General features: G+C 40.4%; 1 protein-coding gene across 9 annotated transcripts; it reads left to right on the forward strand.

The window, feature by feature from the left end:
• The first annotated feature begins 123 nt into the window (after nucleotides 1–123).
• Nucleotides 124–18796, forward strand: TIA1 (TIA1 cytotoxic granule associated RNA binding protein). Of its 9 annotated transcripts, none has more exons than XM_039324157.1 (13): nucleotides 127–334; nucleotides 3422–3518; nucleotides 5076–5177; nucleotides 5901–5955; nucleotides 6129–6161; nucleotides 7325–7412; nucleotides 12886–12961; nucleotides 13804–13912; nucleotides 14598–14693; nucleotides 14780–14864; nucleotides 16046–16169; nucleotides 16440–16579; nucleotides 17120–18796. In XM_039324157.1, exons 1-13 carry the CDS (start codon nucleotides 309–311, stop codon nucleotides 17265–17267), a joined length of 1179 nt encoding a protein of 392 aa, XP_039180091.1. In that variant the 5' UTR covers nucleotides 127–308; the 3' UTR covers nucleotides 17268–18796. The 9 variants fall into 9 exon arrangements, with proteins under 9 accessions (XP_039180098.1, XP_039180091.1, XP_039180094.1 ...); XM_039324155.1 differs by having other exon boundaries at nucleotides 128–334; nucleotides 16437–16579; XM_039324158.1 differs by having other exon boundaries at nucleotides 128–334; nucleotides 5079–5177.
• Nucleotides 18797–19010: the final 214 nt, after the last annotated feature.

Raw genomic sequence — 19010 nt, forward strand, 5'->3', positions numbered from 1 at the left:
GGAGAGGTCTCGCGAGACTCGGCGCCGAAAGGACGGCCTCCAAGGGAGGCAGGATTGGGTGAGCCCCCGAGGAGGTGGCGCTTCCTCGCGCGAGTGCGCTGGCGGGAGACGTGGCGCATGCGCAGAAGCGCCTTTCCGTCGGCCGGCCGGGCCTCTCTGCCCAGCAGCGCCATCTTGAGAGGACGGGAGGTGGGTTCGTTGTCCGTCGGGCCTACTGAGGGCCGCCTGCCTGCCTCGCGGACTTGGCCCGCGGGTCGCCCACGCCTGACCGGTGCGGCCGAGGCGCCGCCGCCGCCGCCGCCGCCGCCATGGAAGACGAGATGCCGAAGACGCTGTGAGTCGGCTGGGAGCCCCACACGCGCAGGGGGAGGGCCCGGCCACGTTGTTTGGGCGCCTTCCCGCCGGCAGGCAGGCGCGAGCTCGCCGGAAAGGCCTCGCCTCTCGTAGTCAGTCGCGGCGTCTCCCAACCGGCGCCTCGTTTCCCCGGGCTTCGGCCGCGGCGGGGGATGCCAGCCGGGAAACCCGGCTTCGGCCGTGGCCTCCCGGCTGGTCCGCCGCCCCGAGGTTCTCCTGCGGGCTCGCCTCTCCCGGCCTCGTGAGCTGCTTTGGGTCGGGGACCTTGGGCCGGGCTTTAAATGAGAGGAACCCCGGCCCGCCTGGCAGGGTTGTTGTTGTTGGGAAAGTAGGGTATCCCAGTCGCCTGTAGACGAGCATACGTGTCCATAGAGGAAAAAGGCGGGATAAAGCCATAGCAATATTGGCGGAGATGCGCATTTCGGCAGGGGGGCCCTCCTGGTCGTGCTTCGCTTGTAGTTTTAAGCCTTTCCATCGGGGAAAATTCTGAATTTACAGCTCCGCTTGGAGGTTTCGTTTCTTTTTTCCTGCGGATTCCCAGCTTTTCCCCCTTTTTCGTCTCCTTTTTCCTGGCCCGACCCTCCCTCGTAACGGTCCTGGCCCAGGACCAGGGGATGTTGGGCCACCCTCGCGGACGTGGGAATGCCCTCCCCTTCTGCCCTCGCCCAGCTCTTCTTCCAGCTGGGGTTGTGTTGCATTTTGTTTGAGGCCAGGCAAAAGTCTCGGGGAGCCCAGCGTCTTTTTTCCTGTCCCTTCTGGCTGCCTCTTCCTCTGTCGAGCTGGGTACATGTGGCAACCAACCGCTCCCCCCCCCCCCCAGGGTCGTTCTGCCCCAGCCGGCAACGCTCTCCTAGTTGAGGGGATGTTCAGCTGCCCTCGCCTGGGGGCTTCCCACCTTCTGAAGTGCGACAGATCCTGCCGGCTGTTTTGTTTACCCAGGATTGTGGTACCAAATGCCTTGGTTTAATTTGGTGATTCCTCAGCCTATCCTAGTTCCTAATCTAGGTTTTAAAATGCTTTTTTCTGTTTGTACTACCTTCTGTTTGGTTGCTTTTTATGCTAATACATTACATATTCATATTTTGTTTTAAAGAATAATTTTCAGCATTTTTTTACAATATTTTGATACACAGGAAACTTGGGGTATGTATTTACATGAAGGTGCCCCTCAAACTCTCAGAATATATTTCAGTCTTGAACTTTCTCATGTTAACATACTTTTATTGACCATTTGCATTTTAGTTGCTTATGCTTCTAATTAGTTTTCTCAATTACTTTCATGCCTCGCAGTTTCTCAGCCAGAATGGCCAATAATTACATTAGCTGAGGATTATGTGGACTGAAGCTAAGGATATCTGGAATAGCTATGGATTCACAAGGATTGCTGTAGCTAGAAGATGAGGGGATTTAAACACATTACTACCCTATTAGCACTTTGACATTTTGTTCACTTCAGGAATATCTTACAAATTAAAGTTCTAATGCAGTCGTTTAAAACAAACTACTAAATATAAACTAGTGTTTAATCAATTATTGGACACAGAGCTTAGAACTAAAAAAAAAATGGATCAATCTTAAGACCTTTCCAGCTTTATAAAGCTTCACACCTATGAGCTTAGTTTTTACATATGATTATTATCCCTTCTTTTGGCATAGCCTCTGTGTTTCTTCGTTACCAGGCAGACTCGTTTGAGAAGGAGGTGTTAAGAATCCAGCCACAGGGCATTAAATCAGTATTAACTGGGTTTGGGATCATATCTGTAGCCTGTGGAGCAGCTTTTAAAACGGGGGGGGGGCTACATTTTGCACTGAGTAGCTTTTCAAACCTCATGCTGAATATATTTTGATGGAGTCATCTGCAGGTCACAAACCATGAAAAAGAATAACCAATTCCCTGTCCTAGAATAGGAGATACCTTTATTGTACCAGTAAAAGCTTGTAAGAGGAAGTGTACCCCCAAAGTCTCAGTTGTAGCCTGGTCCTCTAGAACTGAAGGTGTTCCCAGCAATACCAGTGAATATTTATGTAGAAATGAGCAGCTTCATACTTGGAATAATTTTGTATTTGTTAGTTCACAGATAAGTAGTAAATAAGGTGCAGTATTTTTTAAGACTTAGAAAATAAGGCAAACATATTAATGTAGTAAAATAGTGAAACCAAAAATTAAATTCAAGAGGCTATCAAGTACAATTTTTCCATTGTCCTTTACTTGAAAAAATTTAAAATAGGCAAACAACAGCTTTGATGAAGGAAGGGTTAATACACGGCAACTACAAATATCACAGAGCAAAATAAATTCACATTTAAAGAGATAATATCTGAAGGATAAATATAATATGGATACTTTGTGTAAAAATACTACTAATATTAGAAGTCATAGAATAAAATACCTTGGTGGTCTTTTCCAGGTAGTCCTCGACTTACAGACGTTTGTTTAGTGACCTTTCAAAATTACAGCGACACTGTGATTTATGGCTGTTTTTCACATGACCGTTGCAGCCTCCCCACGGTTGCATGATCAGATTTTGGATGCTTGGCAACTGGTTCATGTTTATGATGGCCGCAGCATCCGGGGTGTGTGTGTGTGTCACGTGATCCCTTTTTGCACCTCTGACAAGCCAAGTCAATGGGGAAGCCAGACTCACTTTTAATCTAACAACTGTAGTGATTCGCTTAACAACTGTGGCAACAGAGGTCGTAAAATGGGGCAAAAATCACTTAACTGTCAGCAACAGAAATTTGGACCACAATTATGGTTGTAAGTCTATTAGTAAATCTACTCTCTGGAGCAGGAGACCCTATGCCATTCCCCACAAGTCGGTGGTTCAATCTCTTGTTTGCACTTATTTGCACAACCTTCGTTGCTGCCGTTAGATTTTAATTTTGCCTTTGCTCAGTGCAGATTTTCAAATCAGAAGTCAGAGAGGTTTTTTTTTGTTTCCTTAGCTCAGTCTTCTAAACACCTTAGATATTTTAGTAATTGCTAAGCTGTGAGACAATCCAGTTGCTCCCTTTGCTACCCTTTTCTTACGTAAGACTTACAAGCTTCAATGTGCATATTTTACAGGTATGTGGGGAATCTGTCAAGAGATGTTACTGAGGCCCTAATTCTCCAGCTGTTCAGTCAGATTGGACCATGCAAAAATTGCAAAATGATAATGGATGTAAGTTGATAGTAGATAAGAATTTTTTATATGCATAGAACTTGATTATACATCAGTCAAAAATATAGAATTGTGTGTATATGTATTTGTGTACTCATCTCTACACAGGAGTATTCTTAATTAACGATTAGCACCTGCTTGGAGTTAGATAAGGGTCAACAGAATTCAAGGGAGGTTGGAATTTATTTATTTATTAAGTTTATTGGCTGCCCACCTTATCCTAGGGTAACTCTGGGTAGCTGACAGTCACATCTAAGTTAAAACATCAAAAGTTAAAATTAAACATTAAAGAAACCTGGGGGAAGGTTGGGGGTGGGATCTGTTATTACTCAATCAACCATTGTGCTTTTCCCCCACTGGGGCCCCAAGCTGACTGGCAAAGCCACATCTTTAGGCCCTTATGAAAAGATAAGAGGATTGGGACCAACCTCACACCGGGGGTCAAGATGTTCCAAAGGGCAGGAATAACAGCAGAGAAGGCTCTCCTCCTGGACCCTGCCAGCTGGAATAATCAGGTGCCTTCTCTGCTGCACGAGTGGTATGGGCCAATCCCAATGGGGTGAGACGGTCCCTCAATTAACCTGGACCCATTCCATGAAAGGCTTTAAAGATGGTCATCAACATCTTGATTTGCACCCTGAAGAAGACTGGTACCAGTGCAGCTTGTGGAGCAATGGTGTTATAGGCCCCCCAAAACTACCCCTCTGCACCAGCTGTAGCTTCCGAATGCTCTTCAAGGGTAGCCCCATGTAAAGCGCATTACAAGAGTCCAGTCGTGAGGTGATTAGGGACTGAATGGCTGAGCGCAGGGAATCCTGGTCCAGGAAAGTTTACAATTGGCACATAGCACCAAGTTGTGCAAAGGCTCTCCTAGCTGCGACTGATCCTAGCTGCGACTGATACTGAACCACATTTTGAATAGCAAAACACAATGGGTAGTGTTAATGCTTTTATATGGTAAAGTTTACTTTAATATTAAATATTTAATATTAAAACTCATTCTAAAAATTACTTTCAAAGATTCGTGAAATCATTTAGAAATGCTGTAATCCTGTTAAAGGAAAAAATAAATGAGATTACAAAGAAGTACAAAATATAAAAGGAATGTGTGCCTGCTCAAAAATATCCATCAGATTTAGTGATTCAGGTAGAGATGTATAGGATTGCACTTTCAGTTTGGCCGTTAAAAAATAATGCATCCATTTAAGACAGTGATTCTCAACCTTTCTAATGCCGTGACCCCATAATACAGTTCCCCATGTTGTGGTGACCCCCAAGTGGGTGTGGCCACCAATAAGAGGAAGTAGGACAGCTAGGGAAAAGGGAAAAAAATGGCGGACAGCATGGTTTGGTGACCCCCGTGAAATGGTCATTTGACCCCAAATGGGGTCCTGACCCACAGGTTGAGAACCACTGATTTAAGAGGTCTAAAACAATTACTTTTGAATACTTTCTTTGGGGCTAGAATGTCCATATTTTGATGTGGCTAACATCCTTTGTCCAAAACCAAAATCTTCCTAGAGGCCAAGAGTGACTGTTTTGTCCTCTCTGTTTAAGCAGACAGCTGGAAACGATCCGTACTGTTTTGTGGAATTCTATGAGCATCGTCACGCAGCCGCAGCTTTAGCGGCAATGAATGGGCGGAAGATAATGGGTAAGGTAAGCTCTCAGGTCTAAAGGGGACATGGAGCAGACTGTGGCTTTAAATAGATGGATGAAAACATGTTTTAAAAAAGAAAATCTAAAGGTAAACTTTTATCCTATTTGAGCCTTGTATATTACAGAATTGAAGAACGTTTTGAGCTAAAACTGCGTTTCACAAATGAAATTTGGGGAAAGTAACTTGGCAAAATAAAGCATAAGTTATAAAAAGGAAAACTATTTAAAATTATTTGCTATTGAACATCATTTGTGGGAGAATCTTGTTATTTTTGATAAACCGCTTAATACGGCAAAGTCACGTTTTGAATGCTGCAAAACCTCAATGTAACGGATGCCTTTTTAGCAGCCTTTGGATTTTGTGGATGAATTTTTTGCCTAGACTTTTACCAGAAGCAGTGGACAAGTCTGTTGCCACCGAAGTAGATAAATCATCAGTTTAAATTTATGTCAGTTAAATTTATGTTAATTTAATAATAATCGCAGTGACTTATGTCATTTGTATAATGATGGCATAGCCCAGATGACAAATTGCCATGAATGATATGATTTGCAATTCTCTTGACATTCAGGAATAATGTCTTTTCCCTCCTTTCCCCCCCCCCCCAATCTGTTCATTCAAGGTTTCTCTGTCTCATATGTCAAATCATTGACAGGACTGCAGATTATATTAATCTTTGTTCTAACTTTCCTGGATATAATTCTAGTAAATATTATTTCTAGGAGGTCAAAGTGAACTGGGCAACAACCCCCAGCAGCCAGAAGAAAGATACCAGCAGTAAGTCCCTTCCTATCCTGAGTCATTACTCTTTATTTGCACAAAAGTCTTTTTAATGTTAAGCAATAAGCATCATGCAAATATTTGCCCTATTATTTTGATCATTATCCTAAGATATTATTTAATGTGTTTGTGTTAATAAACTTAAGAACAAATCTAATCTTTGTCATCAGGTAGTACCGTTGTCAACACACTGCGTTCACAAGGTAATTGTATCTTCTTAAACATAAAATGAAATCTCTCAGGGGTATCTATTCCCTAAGCGCCTGAAGCTGTTGGGGGGGTGATTATGTTGTCGCAAGCTTTCTGCCTCCTCCTCCTCCTCCTCCTCTCTCAGATGGATCAGGATGTGGACTGCGGCCGACTTGTAAGCCCTGTGACCCCAGTGGGCGTGTCCCCTCTGTGAGGGGAAGCTGCTGCCCGCGCTGCACCCCCACACTTCTTGTGGGGTTCCATTTGCTCCTCCAATTGGATCTTCCTTCCCTCCTGTTACTCGGCAACCCGGGGCTGCCTCTACTTGCCCGGCCTGAGAGCTCTGAGAATCTGGGGAGGATGTAAAGGGATTCTTGCCAGAGTGGTGCTGTTGCAGCGCCAAGTGTGCCGTGAAACCTGTTAGAGGTGCAGAAAATTGAAGTGGGCTTTGTGTGACTATGAAGAACCTCCTTAGATATGACACCTGTGTTTCGCCAGTTCTTATGTAAATGGATCTAATCTAAATTATGAAGGGATTACTCTTTCCGTTCTGTTGCCTTCAGTCTTAGTTCACTTGCTCATGGATTTCACATACTTTGAATTCACATGGATTCACATGGTGTAAAGGCTGGGCAACCAAAACTCTTGGCTTTTCAGAAAACTGTCAAATACTTTAACATCAAACTGTTGCAATGCAAGGTATCTTTTTGACTGTTCTTCACAAAATATGACTTAAGTTTGAGCTATATGTAACTTAGGTTTTCCATAACTAGTTTGTGTAAATTTTACTGTCTTGCTCACAGAACCAGTAAATGTGGTAGCTTTTTTAATGCTAGTATTACAAAACAAAGCTACAAATGCAGCATATGTTTGTTTTGGATTTGAGCTAGATGAGCATAGATCTTATGGTAATACATTTTCTGCTATGAATAATTACAGATAATATAAAAACAATAAATGTTAGTTTTATGTAATTTTCTATACATTGTACTGCCATGTTTCCTGATGGATATATAATAAAACAATGTTGTCTTTTGTTACTTGATAGGTTAATAAAATCTAGTTTTCATGTAGTTTCTATTTGTGTGGAAATCAGTACAAGATATTTAAAATTACCATCACCTATACTTCTATGAACACTCTGCAAACTTGTGCGTTTTTCTCTTTTCTTGATAAGACCACTTCCATGTCTTTGTTGGAGACCTCAGCCCAGAAATTACAACTGAAGATATAAAAGCAGCTTTTGCACCATTTGGAAGAATATCGTAAGTAACATCTTGTTGTCGGATATTGGGGGCAATCAAGTATTCAGTTGAATGCAATGAATAGAGTGTTGGCAAGTTAATTTATAGTCTCTACTTATTCAGATTATCAAATAAGCAGTCTTACTAATTGTGCTTAGTGTTTTAGAAGATACATATATTTTACATTGGAAAAGCTGTCTTCTAGGACTTATAATTTAGTTCACATTCTAGAGTGGATTCTCATGTTAAGTAAGGCCTCTGTCTCCTGAGGCATCATATAGTCTCATTAAAGCAGTTTTAAAATTCATCGGGTTTCATAGAAAATGTGGCTTGCAAGACTTTGGCTTTTTGTGAAATGGGTGCTCTATTAAATAAAATAAACTAGAAATTGGTGTCCAGTGTAGTGCATTGCTGCTGTTGCTACAGATGTCGGTGAAGTTAGAGTGACATGATAACAATGTATCATTGTACTTAATCTGATTTGAGTACTCACCAAAGGTTGAATAACAGTAGCAATAGTTTGAAAAAATGACTTCTAAATGTAGAACATCATGAACCGATTCATTAGTTTCGTAACTTGTGCAGACCTCCTGAGACCCAAGGGAGATGAATGGGTCTCTTGCTTCCTCTTATTGAAGACCGGTCTTCAAATTATTTCTTGCTGTTGCAAACCTTGATTCAACAACACTTACATTAGCTATTCTCAGGACTGATAAAAGCCAAGAACAAGTTGTCTGGCATGCTACTCGCATTGCCTGGATCCGCACAGGATAGTGCAGGGAAATGGTCTGCACCCTCAGACCAGGGTGATCACAAAGGTCCTGGTCAATTGGGAGAAATCACCTCCCAACTGCTACACGGTTGGTTGGAAATCTTCCCTTTATTGCAGTTTAAAAATGTTTTTTAAAAAATTAAATATCAGATTGCCCAATTGGGATTACATTAATATAGATGAAATTAGGGTGCATGCTGCCCTTTTTCATCGTATGTGGCATGAGCAATAATGAGTACAGTGGAAAACAGGGAGAGAGCTGGTCTATGCTGGCAGCAGGACGAGAGAGTTCACTCCCTTGCCCCTGTTTGCATGCTACAGATTACTCGAAGAGACCACTTGAGCCTCAAATAACTTAGAAGCTGTTCTGAGCAAAAAAGCCTGCTGCTGAGTTGAGTTCAGCCGTTCATATGATATGCCACACCCAGCCAGCCAGCCAGCCAGTTAGGGTTTATCCGTCCATTCTGAATGGGTGATAAGAGGCTGTCTGTTCTTGCAGAAGATCAACAAATGCTTCCCTTCACAAGGCCTCTTGCTAGTGCATGTGTTCTAGCACTGCTCTGTTCATGAAGATCCCATCGAACAAAAATGGGATCTGTGACCGCTCCTGGGCCAGCCAAAGAAAGAATGAGGCTTCCCCCCCCCCAATCCTTAGAGAGGTACTCTCTCTCTCTCTCTCTCTCTCTCTCTCTCTCTCCCCCCCCCCCCATGTTAGACTTGAGGCAGCCCTCTCTGTCTTGGGCCTAGCTGTCAATAAATGCTGTGCAGGATTGCCTAGTCTTAAAGGTCCCCAACTGTCTGTGGCTTTGGGGATGTTGGGAGTCCTTTATGGCCACTCTCTCAAGAAAGCTGCTGTCGTAAACGTGGTGACATTCTTCCTTCTGCCCCTCTAAACTTGTAAGATGTTCTCCTCCTAGCTTTGCCTTTCTGTCTCTCCAGTCCTACCCCAAGCAAGAATTGATCCAAACAAGACAGTAAGCTGCAACCGGATTCCTGAGGCTTCTGCTCCTTTTCCTTACATCATGAGAGCTATCTTATCTATTGTCTGTCTGTCTGTCTGTCTATCTATCTATCTATCTATCCTGATGTATTATGGCTGCCTATCTTAAATAAATAACTGGACAACTAACAAACAATACCTTAAAAGCCATGTTAATGGAAAATAAACTTAAACAATACAGAATTCAGTTAGGAATCATAATTCTCTTACAATACAAAATATATATTTAATCAAATTTGTATAGCCGCCCATCTCACAAAAAGCGACTATACTACATATTCTGAAAAAAGCAAAGTATTTTATGTTGTAATTAGGTAGTAATCCTAGTACATGTCAAAGCGTACCATTTTAAATATTAAAATACTTAATGGTAGGGTCTGATTTGTTTTGAAAAAAAGTATTGCTCTAGGGGTGGAGGAAGTAAAACCTTTGACCAAAGGTTATTCTTAGTGGTCTTTTTCCCAAAGAAGAACTTTTGCTTAAAATATTTTGGATGCTAGGATTCAGAAGCAAAAACTATGAATAAAAATTCTGAGATTTTTTAAGCTAAAAATTACTTCAGTTTTTGTTTAAAGGACAAACCAGCTTGGTGTAGTAGTTGAGACATCAGACTAGAGACAGGGAAACGCTGAGATCTAGTCCCTCCTTGGACATCAAGCTAGTCCCTTCTCTCAGCCCCAGAAAGAAGGCAGTGGCAGACCACTTCTGACAAACCTTGGCAAGAGAACTGCAGGGACATGTCCAGGCACTCGCTGAGAATTGGACAGAATTGAATGGAAGTAAAAAGGAACCTTTAATATTTATAATGCGTTGAATACCAATATAAAATTTGTTGTTTATCAGCTGCAGTTGAAGTCTCCGATTCATGACCCCTTTCAGGGATCTACTACTAATGTCAGTGAAGGCGAAGGGCCTGTGCGTTCCAATCCCAGCCCTCTGCCTCCCTGAACGTGGTGCAGAACTGACCACAGATAACGTGAGCTGCACAGGTTTGCCATTCTCATGAAGACAAATCCGTTTAGTTGCCCTTGGTTATGGTTCCTCTTCAGATTTCCATATTCACATGGGAGCCTGTGGGATGGAGGAGGGGAGTGCATTGCCTCCGGCCCCCCCCCACGCCCCTATAGTTACATTTGTAGGCCTTTAAAGAGTACCATACTTTTGTGGAGGACTCTGTAGCCCTTAGTACTGGTAAAGGTGGTCTGTCCTTTTTTGGGAAAGAGTTGTTTGATTTTGATTCATGCAGACTGAGATAGAAGATGACTAAGTGAATCTACAATTGCAGCCCTTAAGTTCTTCCTCATTCAGGTGTCTGGTCTAGCATCTTCTGGACATCATTTTGTTCTCTTTTGAGACCTGAGATTTTCAGCGTGCCGGAAACCAGTCTTCACCACTACAGTGGTTGGATTTGCACAGCAGGATATATAGGATATATAAGTACAAGGAAATATAGAATCTGATGATGGCTTGGTTCATGGACTTGGCCAATTGAAAGCCTAGAACGCATTCCAGAGCAAGATTTGCCCAAGTTTAGTGTTTAAGTTTAATTTTCTGCAATCATAGTCGCTTTGTTTTTAATGTGATAAACTTGTAAACTCCAGACAGGGGTTAACTTAAAAATTCTGCTACTGCTGTGATGTAAGTCTGCAGTTGATTCTTGAAGGGGAAAGCCTGTCTGCTACCCTTCCCAGTGAGCTTCATTCCGAGTGATTCTGAATAGCTGCATTGAGATTTGTGTCAGCCTAGAGGTAGGAAGGGCAGAATACGAGTTGGGAACTAAAGAGCATACACATCCCTCCTTGAAGCCCAAAACTTCTGCCCCACTAGCTTGTGATCCAGAATTGCTCTGGCAGCATGCTGGTGCTAATCCTAACCAGGGATGGTGTGTACTGGTGTGCTTATATTACCTCAGTAGCCGAAACTCTTGTTCCTTAACCACTGAAGGAGATGTGAGAAGGAAGATAGAACATTGGAATATATTTAAGAATAAAAACATAGCCAGCATGCAGTCTTTCAAGTTTCCTTTAATTCAGAAAGTAGAAGAACGTGTACTTCATCTGTTATTTTTAATAGCTGAATTAGAATGCTATATATTTAGTATACTGAAAATGTTAAAAATAAAAATGTTATTTTATTCTCTTGAGGGGTGGCATTCAATTTCTGGGTGAAAATAATTTGTTGTAGTCTAGCGATAGTTTCAGAAGTATTGATTTGAATAATTCAGTATTTGTATAAACTTTAATGTATTCTTAGAACAAATTGATTATACTTCTGTATAAATGCATTTATTCTATCAGGGTTTGACTAGCACATCCATGTGTTTGTGGCTTGGGTTCTTATTTTAAAAAATGATAGTTAAGAGTTAAGTACAGAGAATCATCCATGTTATTATGAAATTAATTGTTCCCTGTTCTAACTCGGACAACGAAAAGTTTAAGGCAAATATCCATTTCTTCTGGATTATTGGGTTATTTTCTTTCTTATAGAATAATATCTTTAATGATCTTGATACCTAGTTGGCTGTTCAGTGATTTTCCAATTCCTTAGCTTCTCTTCCTTATATCTTAAGTACCAGAAGATAGATACTGAATGTCTATAGAAATTCTTTTGAGGAACTGCTTGGCATCACATGAAGCCTTTTCTAGATTTAGTGTATGGGACTGTCTTTTGGGTATCCTGCATGGCCTTCCCCCCCCCCTTTACTCTGTGATTAAGTGTCTGCGTGTCAAGTGCCTAAATCATGTGGGTTGGGGAGGGTAAAGCTGGCTGCCTGTCTAAGCCTTCTCAATGGTGCACCCTTAATGCATAAATTATCTGAGGGGCCCTTAATTAATAAAAATGGCATTTCCACCAGTGGGGTTTAGCTATTGTAGCTGGGTCTTTGTCTTTTTTCACTCAATCTCAAATAATAGGGCTCTGGTTATTTTGCAGAATGTCTCTGAAGAATGGACAGCATTGCCATGGCTAACTGCAAGCTACAGTTCACAGTGGACAAACGTTGTAGTTTTTCTATTTACTTTTATAAATTTTTACTTTATATACTTTGTAGTTTTCAATCAGTCCTGTATGATTGTTAATTACGAATGCAGTTTTTAAAAATTATTTAATAGTGTATAGTTTTAAAAAACATGTTAGTGTTTATTTTCTTCCATAATGCAACCATTTCTGAAAATGTCAATTTCTCAAAATTTACAGCTGCCCAAGTCCAAAAAGGGGGTAACGAATTGACCTGAGAAAATTAAAGAATTCAGTTAACAGGCGACGTATGCCTTTTAATTCCTATTTTTTCATTTTTTCTATTTTCTATTTCTAATAAGTAGGTAGAATGTGTTGGCCAATAGTAAGTTTATAAATTGCATGGTTCAAGAGAGCCTGTTGCTAATATGCTAGTCAACTCCATGCCCTCAGTTATTCCTTTGAATAGCTGCTTTGACCATGCCTAGTGTTTTTAACAGTATATAAGAGCATTGAACTGTGAACCAACGACTGTAAAATAGTTGTTTTTAAAGCTATTGATTTTGCATGTTTACAGAATTAAGTTTAATTTTTGCTATCATGTGATAAGACTTTATAGTAAAAGGGAAAATTGCTTTGTATATTGCTGGTGCATTTAAGAAATTCATTTTATTAAAGGAGAAACATGAGAAATGAGCTGCGTGTGAGACATTTTTACTTAGATTCTGTTCAGTTGATGTTTAACAGGTTTTCTCTTTCCTTTTTAGGGATGCCCGAGTTGTTAAGGACATGGCAACAGGAAAATCAAAAGGATATGGCTTTGTTTCTTTTTTCAATAAATGGGTGAGTTCCTGCGTTTTGATTGATGGTTTTACTCCCAACGCATAGCTGGTCAAATGTATCCAGCAACTATTATGGAAGGCATCTTGGTTGTGCAATAACACAAAATGCTGAAATAGTTAGATATGCTTTAGTTCAGAAATCTTGTGGCGTAGTTTTACACCATGTAACTAATAATCCAGAACCCGACAAGTTAATTCACTATTACTAACAGTCCGGATGTACTATGTGATTTTTCAGCAGTATAGTTCCATAGGCCTTTGTGTTGTGCGCCAGTGACACCTTTTCCTGGATAGGGAGGCTCCATCACTCACACCCTTGTCATCCCCTGTTTGGACTATTGCAATGTGCTCTACATGGGGCTACCCTTGAAGAGTATATTATGTTTTATAGTTGTATGCCGGGGAGAGAGAGATGATCCAGACACAAGAACAATAGGGCAACTGCAACACTTCCTTCTGATTGGTTTTGGAAATAATGACCAACCTTATCTTCAACTAATACAATGAAACTTAAATTGCCTGCGGTTCATAGAATTTCACTTCATAATGCTTGTACATTCACATTTCTTTTAAAATAGATACTGCTCTTTTCAGAAAAGAAGCATATTCTTTTCAGTCTTAATTTGTTAAATGATTTTTTATGATACAGTTCTTGAAATATGTGAGAAATGTGGAGAATGGTGAGCTACAGATAAGCCTTTTGTAAATCAGCATGATATAATTTTATTCCTCTTGGTAGATGTGATACTATAATAAATGTTTATGACAGGCAAAAAAAAATACTGTGATTTAGTGTTCTTTGAAAGGTTTTTTTAAACAATTTTTTTTTCTGGACCTGGATAGGATGCAGAAAATGCAATTCAACAAATGGGGGGACAGTGGCTTGGTGGAAGACAAATCAGGACTAATTGGGCAACACGCAAACCTCCAGCTCCAAAGAGTACATATGAATGTGAGTAGTCTTCAGAATAAATTAGGTATTTCCGGCTATAAGAAAAAGGCTTTTCTGAATCCAAAAGGACTGAGTCCTTTGCTACGGACAAGTGTATCCGATTAATGGGCTATTGCTGGTGCTGAAAGATTTAATCTCTATATTTTCAAACTAGGCTTTGAATTCCTACCAGTGTTAGATTGTGAACTAAATATTTCAGAGATTGAAATTAATACTATTTAAAGTTAATTGTAAAAGGAAATCAACCCTGACTGTCCTTTGGAAGGGCTGAAGCTGAAGCTCAAATATTTTGGTTACCAAGTGAGAAGAGGGGACTCGTAGGAAAAGACCCTGATGCTGGGAAAGAGTGAAGGCAAAAGGAAAAGAGGAGGGAAGAGGAGATGCTTAGATGGGGTCATTAATGCAAGGAACATGAGTTTGGGCAAACTCCAGGAGATGGAGGGAGGACGGGGGGGGGGTGTCCTGGTATGCTGTGCTCCATGGAGTCGCGAAGAGTTGGACATGACTTAGCGACTGAACAACAACAAAAAGTTAATTGTAAATCCTTAGGATAGAGCGTGATAGTTTTGGAAAATAGTTTTTCAAATGTCATTTCTTGTGTTTCATTATATTCAGTATTTTTGGACATCTTCACTTTATTGTAAATAAATCAGAGACTAGTAAAAAACTTCGTTTTTTTACATAGCAAATGCCAAACAGCTCTCCTACGATGATGTTGTAAATCAGTCCAGTCCAAGCAACTGCACTGTGTATTGTGGTGGTGTAACTTCAGGTCTGACAGGTAGGATATGTCATTAATTTAGAGTGACCTTGTGAAGAACAATTGAAGTGCACATTCTGAAATCTTTTCAATCTTCTTGTTTGCAGAACAGCTGATGCGCCAGACATTTTCTCCATTTGGGCAGATAATGGAAATTCGAGTCTTTCCAGATAAAGGGTACTCCTTTGTACGGTATGAAAATATTTCCCTTGCGCACCCTATTTGTGTTTTCAGAAGTTTTATAAAACCACCTCTAGTTAGTCTCTAACTAATGTGCAAATTCACATTTAGAATTAGAATTTGTTATTGGCCAATGTGATTGGACACACAAGGAATTTGTCTCCGGTGCATAAGCTGTCAGTGTACATACAAACAACAAGTGATAAATCATGATCATAATCATAAAATACAGTTATCATTAATCATAAGATAGAGCACTCGGTGATAGTCATAGGATACTAAATAAGCAATCAACATAAATCATACTAAGATACTAAATAAAACTATATAAACTGATTTGCAGAGAGACAGATGGATATGTTGCAGTGTGCAAAATGTTTTTAATACAGAGTTTAATTCATATTTTAAAAACACAACTCAGGCTTTGGCAAATGCTATAAGTACTTCAGCCAGCATGAAGGAGTTGGGAGAAAGGAACCCTATGCCATTCCAGACAAGTGGCTGTCCAGTCTCTTTTAAAAACCTCCACTGATGGAGCAACCACAACTTCTGGAGTTAAGCCGTTCCGCTGGTTAATTATTCTCACTGTTAGGAAGTGTGATCTTAACAGTGCTGTATAAAATGGTAGCATCACTTCGTGTGATGCGGGTACTATTCCTCTGCCAAGCACTGCGTTGGCTTTTTTGGCAACTGCAGCTGCAACACGCTGCTGACTCATGCTTGTTTGGTTGTCCATTGGGACTTTTAGATCTCTCTCATTGTTAACTGCTGTTGAGCCAGATACCACCTCTTCTATACTTGTACATTTAGTTTTTCTTGCCTAAGTGTAAGACCGTACGTTTCTCATTACTGAATGGCATTTTGTTGGATAGGGCCCACTCTGCCAACATACTTCCAAAGAAGGGTCAAATAAAGTAAAACAAGTATTTTTGTCATGTTGGGTGGCTGAGAATTCTTCAGACTTATTTTCTGCATATGTCACTTATGATGTCTAACTTCTAGTGCAGGGCCAGAGCAGAGTATGTGGCTCTGTCTTTCAACTTGTCCTCAAAACTTACTTTCCCAGCATTGTCATCTTCAATGTGGACAGCATGTGCCTATTCATATTAATAAAGAGTTGTTGCATCATCTTTTATATGCTGCCTCATTAATGAGAGCGATTATATTAATTTACTTCCTTGGATGCTTTACAGGTTCAATTCTCATGAAAGTGCTGCACATGCAATTGTTTCAGTCAATGGCACAACAATAGAAGGGCATGTGGTAAAATGCTATTGGGGCAAAGAAACGCCAGACATGATCAACCCAATTCAACAGGTAAGAGTCCTTTGCTATTACCTGTCCCGCTAAAAAGCATTCCAAAAATTACTATGTAGATATGTCCTCTTTTTGTTATTCATTTATAGTCTGGTAATCATAGTTGGAAGGTGGGTAGTAATTAACTATATTATGTGTCATAGTGAAGAACTCTTGCAAATTCCTATATGACGTAAAATGATTTCCTTGTACTGTATTGGACATGAATTAGCAAAGTGATTTTGCCTGTGTTCCATGCAAACTTTGAATACTCCTTCACATTTTCAGCAGAATCAAGTGGGGTATCCGCCTCCTTACGGGCAGTGGGGCCAGTGGTATGGAAGCGCCCAGCAGATTGGCCAGTATATGCCTAATGGCTGGCAAGTCCCTGCATATGGGATGTATGGGCAGGCGTGGAACCAGGGGTTCAGGTGAGTGTTGGAGTTTGCTGAGGCTGGCTGGCAATAATGAAAATGAAAGTACACATAGTTGGAGCACTAGGTTTTCATTTTTAAATGTTCATAGATTAACTGTTATGTGCTTGTTTGAAAGACAGCATTTGTGTCTTCACCAGTTCAATTATTTTTATATATTTATAGGTTGCATACATAAAAGGGATAAAATTCTAATTAAACCAGCATTAAAAAAAGCCTACTACAAAATTAGACTGTCCTTTCAAAATAGTAAACCACAGTTGTGCCTAGAATACCAAATAGTAATAAATTTTATTCACCAAAAGGTTGATTAAATAAACAGCTCTTAAAGGCTAGCAGCAATGGAACATTTGATGAACTGAGTTGCCTTCAAATGCCCAGTTCATAGTTACTGCTACTTTAGTCTCAAAAGGTGAAGGGGTTGTGATCCCAGGCTTCTGGTGTTATGGAAAATATACAAGAAACACTCAACTTGATTGCTTGCTGTTGTCTATTATAATGCAAGCTTTATCTAATCTCATTTCCTCTTCCATTCAGTCAGACACAGTCATCTGCAGCATGGATGGGTGCAAATTATGGTGTACCACCCCCTCCACCGCCCCCACCACCACCACCCCAGGGGCAAAATGGAAGTGTCCTAACTAGTCAAACTGGATATCGGATGGCAGGTTTTGAAACACAGTGAGAGACAGAGAAGGACTTTGGAATAGAACACCTGTGGCTTTGAGGCTGTATGGAGCATTGTAAAATCCTTTGTTTACTTAAAAAAAATCTATCCAATCAAGTCAGTGCAAAAGTCAAACAGTATTTATTTTTAATCATGAAACGTTGTTGTCCACGCTTTTTTTTAAAAGACACACAGGAAATACTAGATGCTGGATATCTGCCAACTTTTGCCTTCTTTTCCTCTTTTGAGATGTGTTTCTTAAGATCCATGTTTGAAACACAACTAATGCAGGGATTTCTGCCACTTTTAGTATAGCGGCAGGAAATTGCACAATATCAAACTTTTTTTTCCACTGAAGTAGTATGCAGTCTAGTTTGCATTCCTAGTATGACTTAAATGTACATGAAAGAAGTTATACGAGAGAAAAAAGACACGCCAAAACTGTGTGAATTCTGGGGGTTTATTGAAATCTTCAGTTTGTGCACAATTCTATTTTAAAGAGAGCCTGATGTATAAAGTGTCCATCTCCTTGCTTTTGTTATACTGGGATTTCAAATATAACTTATTCGTTTACATTATTTTGTACCTAAACATTTTTCGGAAAATGGTTTTTGCCTTACTATCACTATTAAATTATGAAGTAGGAGTCAGGATGTGGGCAAGCGCCTCGTGCTCAGAGAATCCAGCTCTGGGGCTCGGTGTCAGGCTGTCCCTGTTCATTGACTCAGTGACCTCCTTCACGGATGAACATAAGCCCAGTTCAGATCTTACTAAAATGTGACACGATCTTAGGAGCCAGCTTTTTAAAACCTGTCCGTTTTTACATTTACATATATCCTTTATCATGTAAACTATTTTAGCAAATTAATATTTTCACAAAAGTCGCTCAGCTTTTGTATGTCTCCTTTGAAAGAGTAAGAGACAGGAAGAACTACATGACTTATGGCTATAATTTAAGCTTTGACTTTTGCATGTGAATATCTAATACACTTTTAGACTTTGAATAAACAGTCATGCTCTCGTTTTTCAGAGATAGAGAGAATACATTGGTCTTGGCAGCTTTTTACTGACGTGGAGCAACTCTGACTTGATTTAGCATGTACAGATAGAGCTGTTAAACTATGTAGCGTTGTGTCTTATCAAGCCAGGAGTAAAAGGAGTGCTTCAGCTGAAGCCTGAAGGACCAACTGGATAAAGCATTTTTGAATTGTTCAGAGGCCAAATAATAATAATAAATAATAGCGTTTTCCTACCTCCTTGGCTAGCTTTCAGATGATGCAGAAGGAACACTACTCTGAGTGTACTGATTATCTATCCCAATTAACATCTGGGCACGTGGAGATGTTTGCTTTCCATTTTGCTTTGGTTGTAGTGCAGCAACCTTTTGAGAAGTTGCTGGTATGCACAATACAGCGACCAGCCACCCTCATTTGATGGAACAAAAGGAGCCAGAACCAAAGCAGAGGGTTGGCTGCTAGAAAAACAAATTGTTGTCTTGTAGACAGGTCCTGGCCCTAACATTTTATAAATAAAGCATCCCCAAAAGACGCCATTGAATTTGTAGATTAATTTCACTCACGTCTGCTTTAACATTTGTATAAACCTCTCTTTTTTCTGCTTACTGTCTCTGCCTGCACAATTCTTTTAAAAGAGAAATGTGAATAGGTGTGAGGTGAGCCTAGTGCCATTTGGGGAGTTTTCGTTGTATATATTTTCAGTAGCAGAATTGAGTACAGATTTCTTTCGCAGAAGCCAGCGAAG

The sequence above is a fragment of the Crotalus tigris genome, unplaced genomic scaffold (assembly GCF_016545835.1).
Source record: "Crotalus tigris isolate CLP2741 ecotype Arizona unplaced genomic scaffold, ASM1654583v1 scf7180000024293.1627790, whole genome shotgun sequence".
Lineage (NCBI taxonomy): Eukaryota > Metazoa > Chordata > Lepidosauria > Squamata > Viperidae > Crotalus > Crotalus tigris.

Excerpts from the sequence above, each read along its gene's own strand:
- TIA1 (XM_039324155.1), top strand. The coding sequence starts at position 309 with ATGGAAGACGAGATGCCGAAGACGCT. Across the intron at positions 5,956-6,128 it reads CCAGAAGAAAGATACCAGCA|GTAGTACCGTTGTCAACACA; the intron begins GTAAGTCCCTTC and ends CTTTGTCATCAG. Across the intron at positions 6,162-7,324 it reads CAACACACTGCGTTCACAAG|ACCACTTCCATGTCTTTGTT; the intron begins GTAATTGTATCT and ends TTTCTTGATAAG.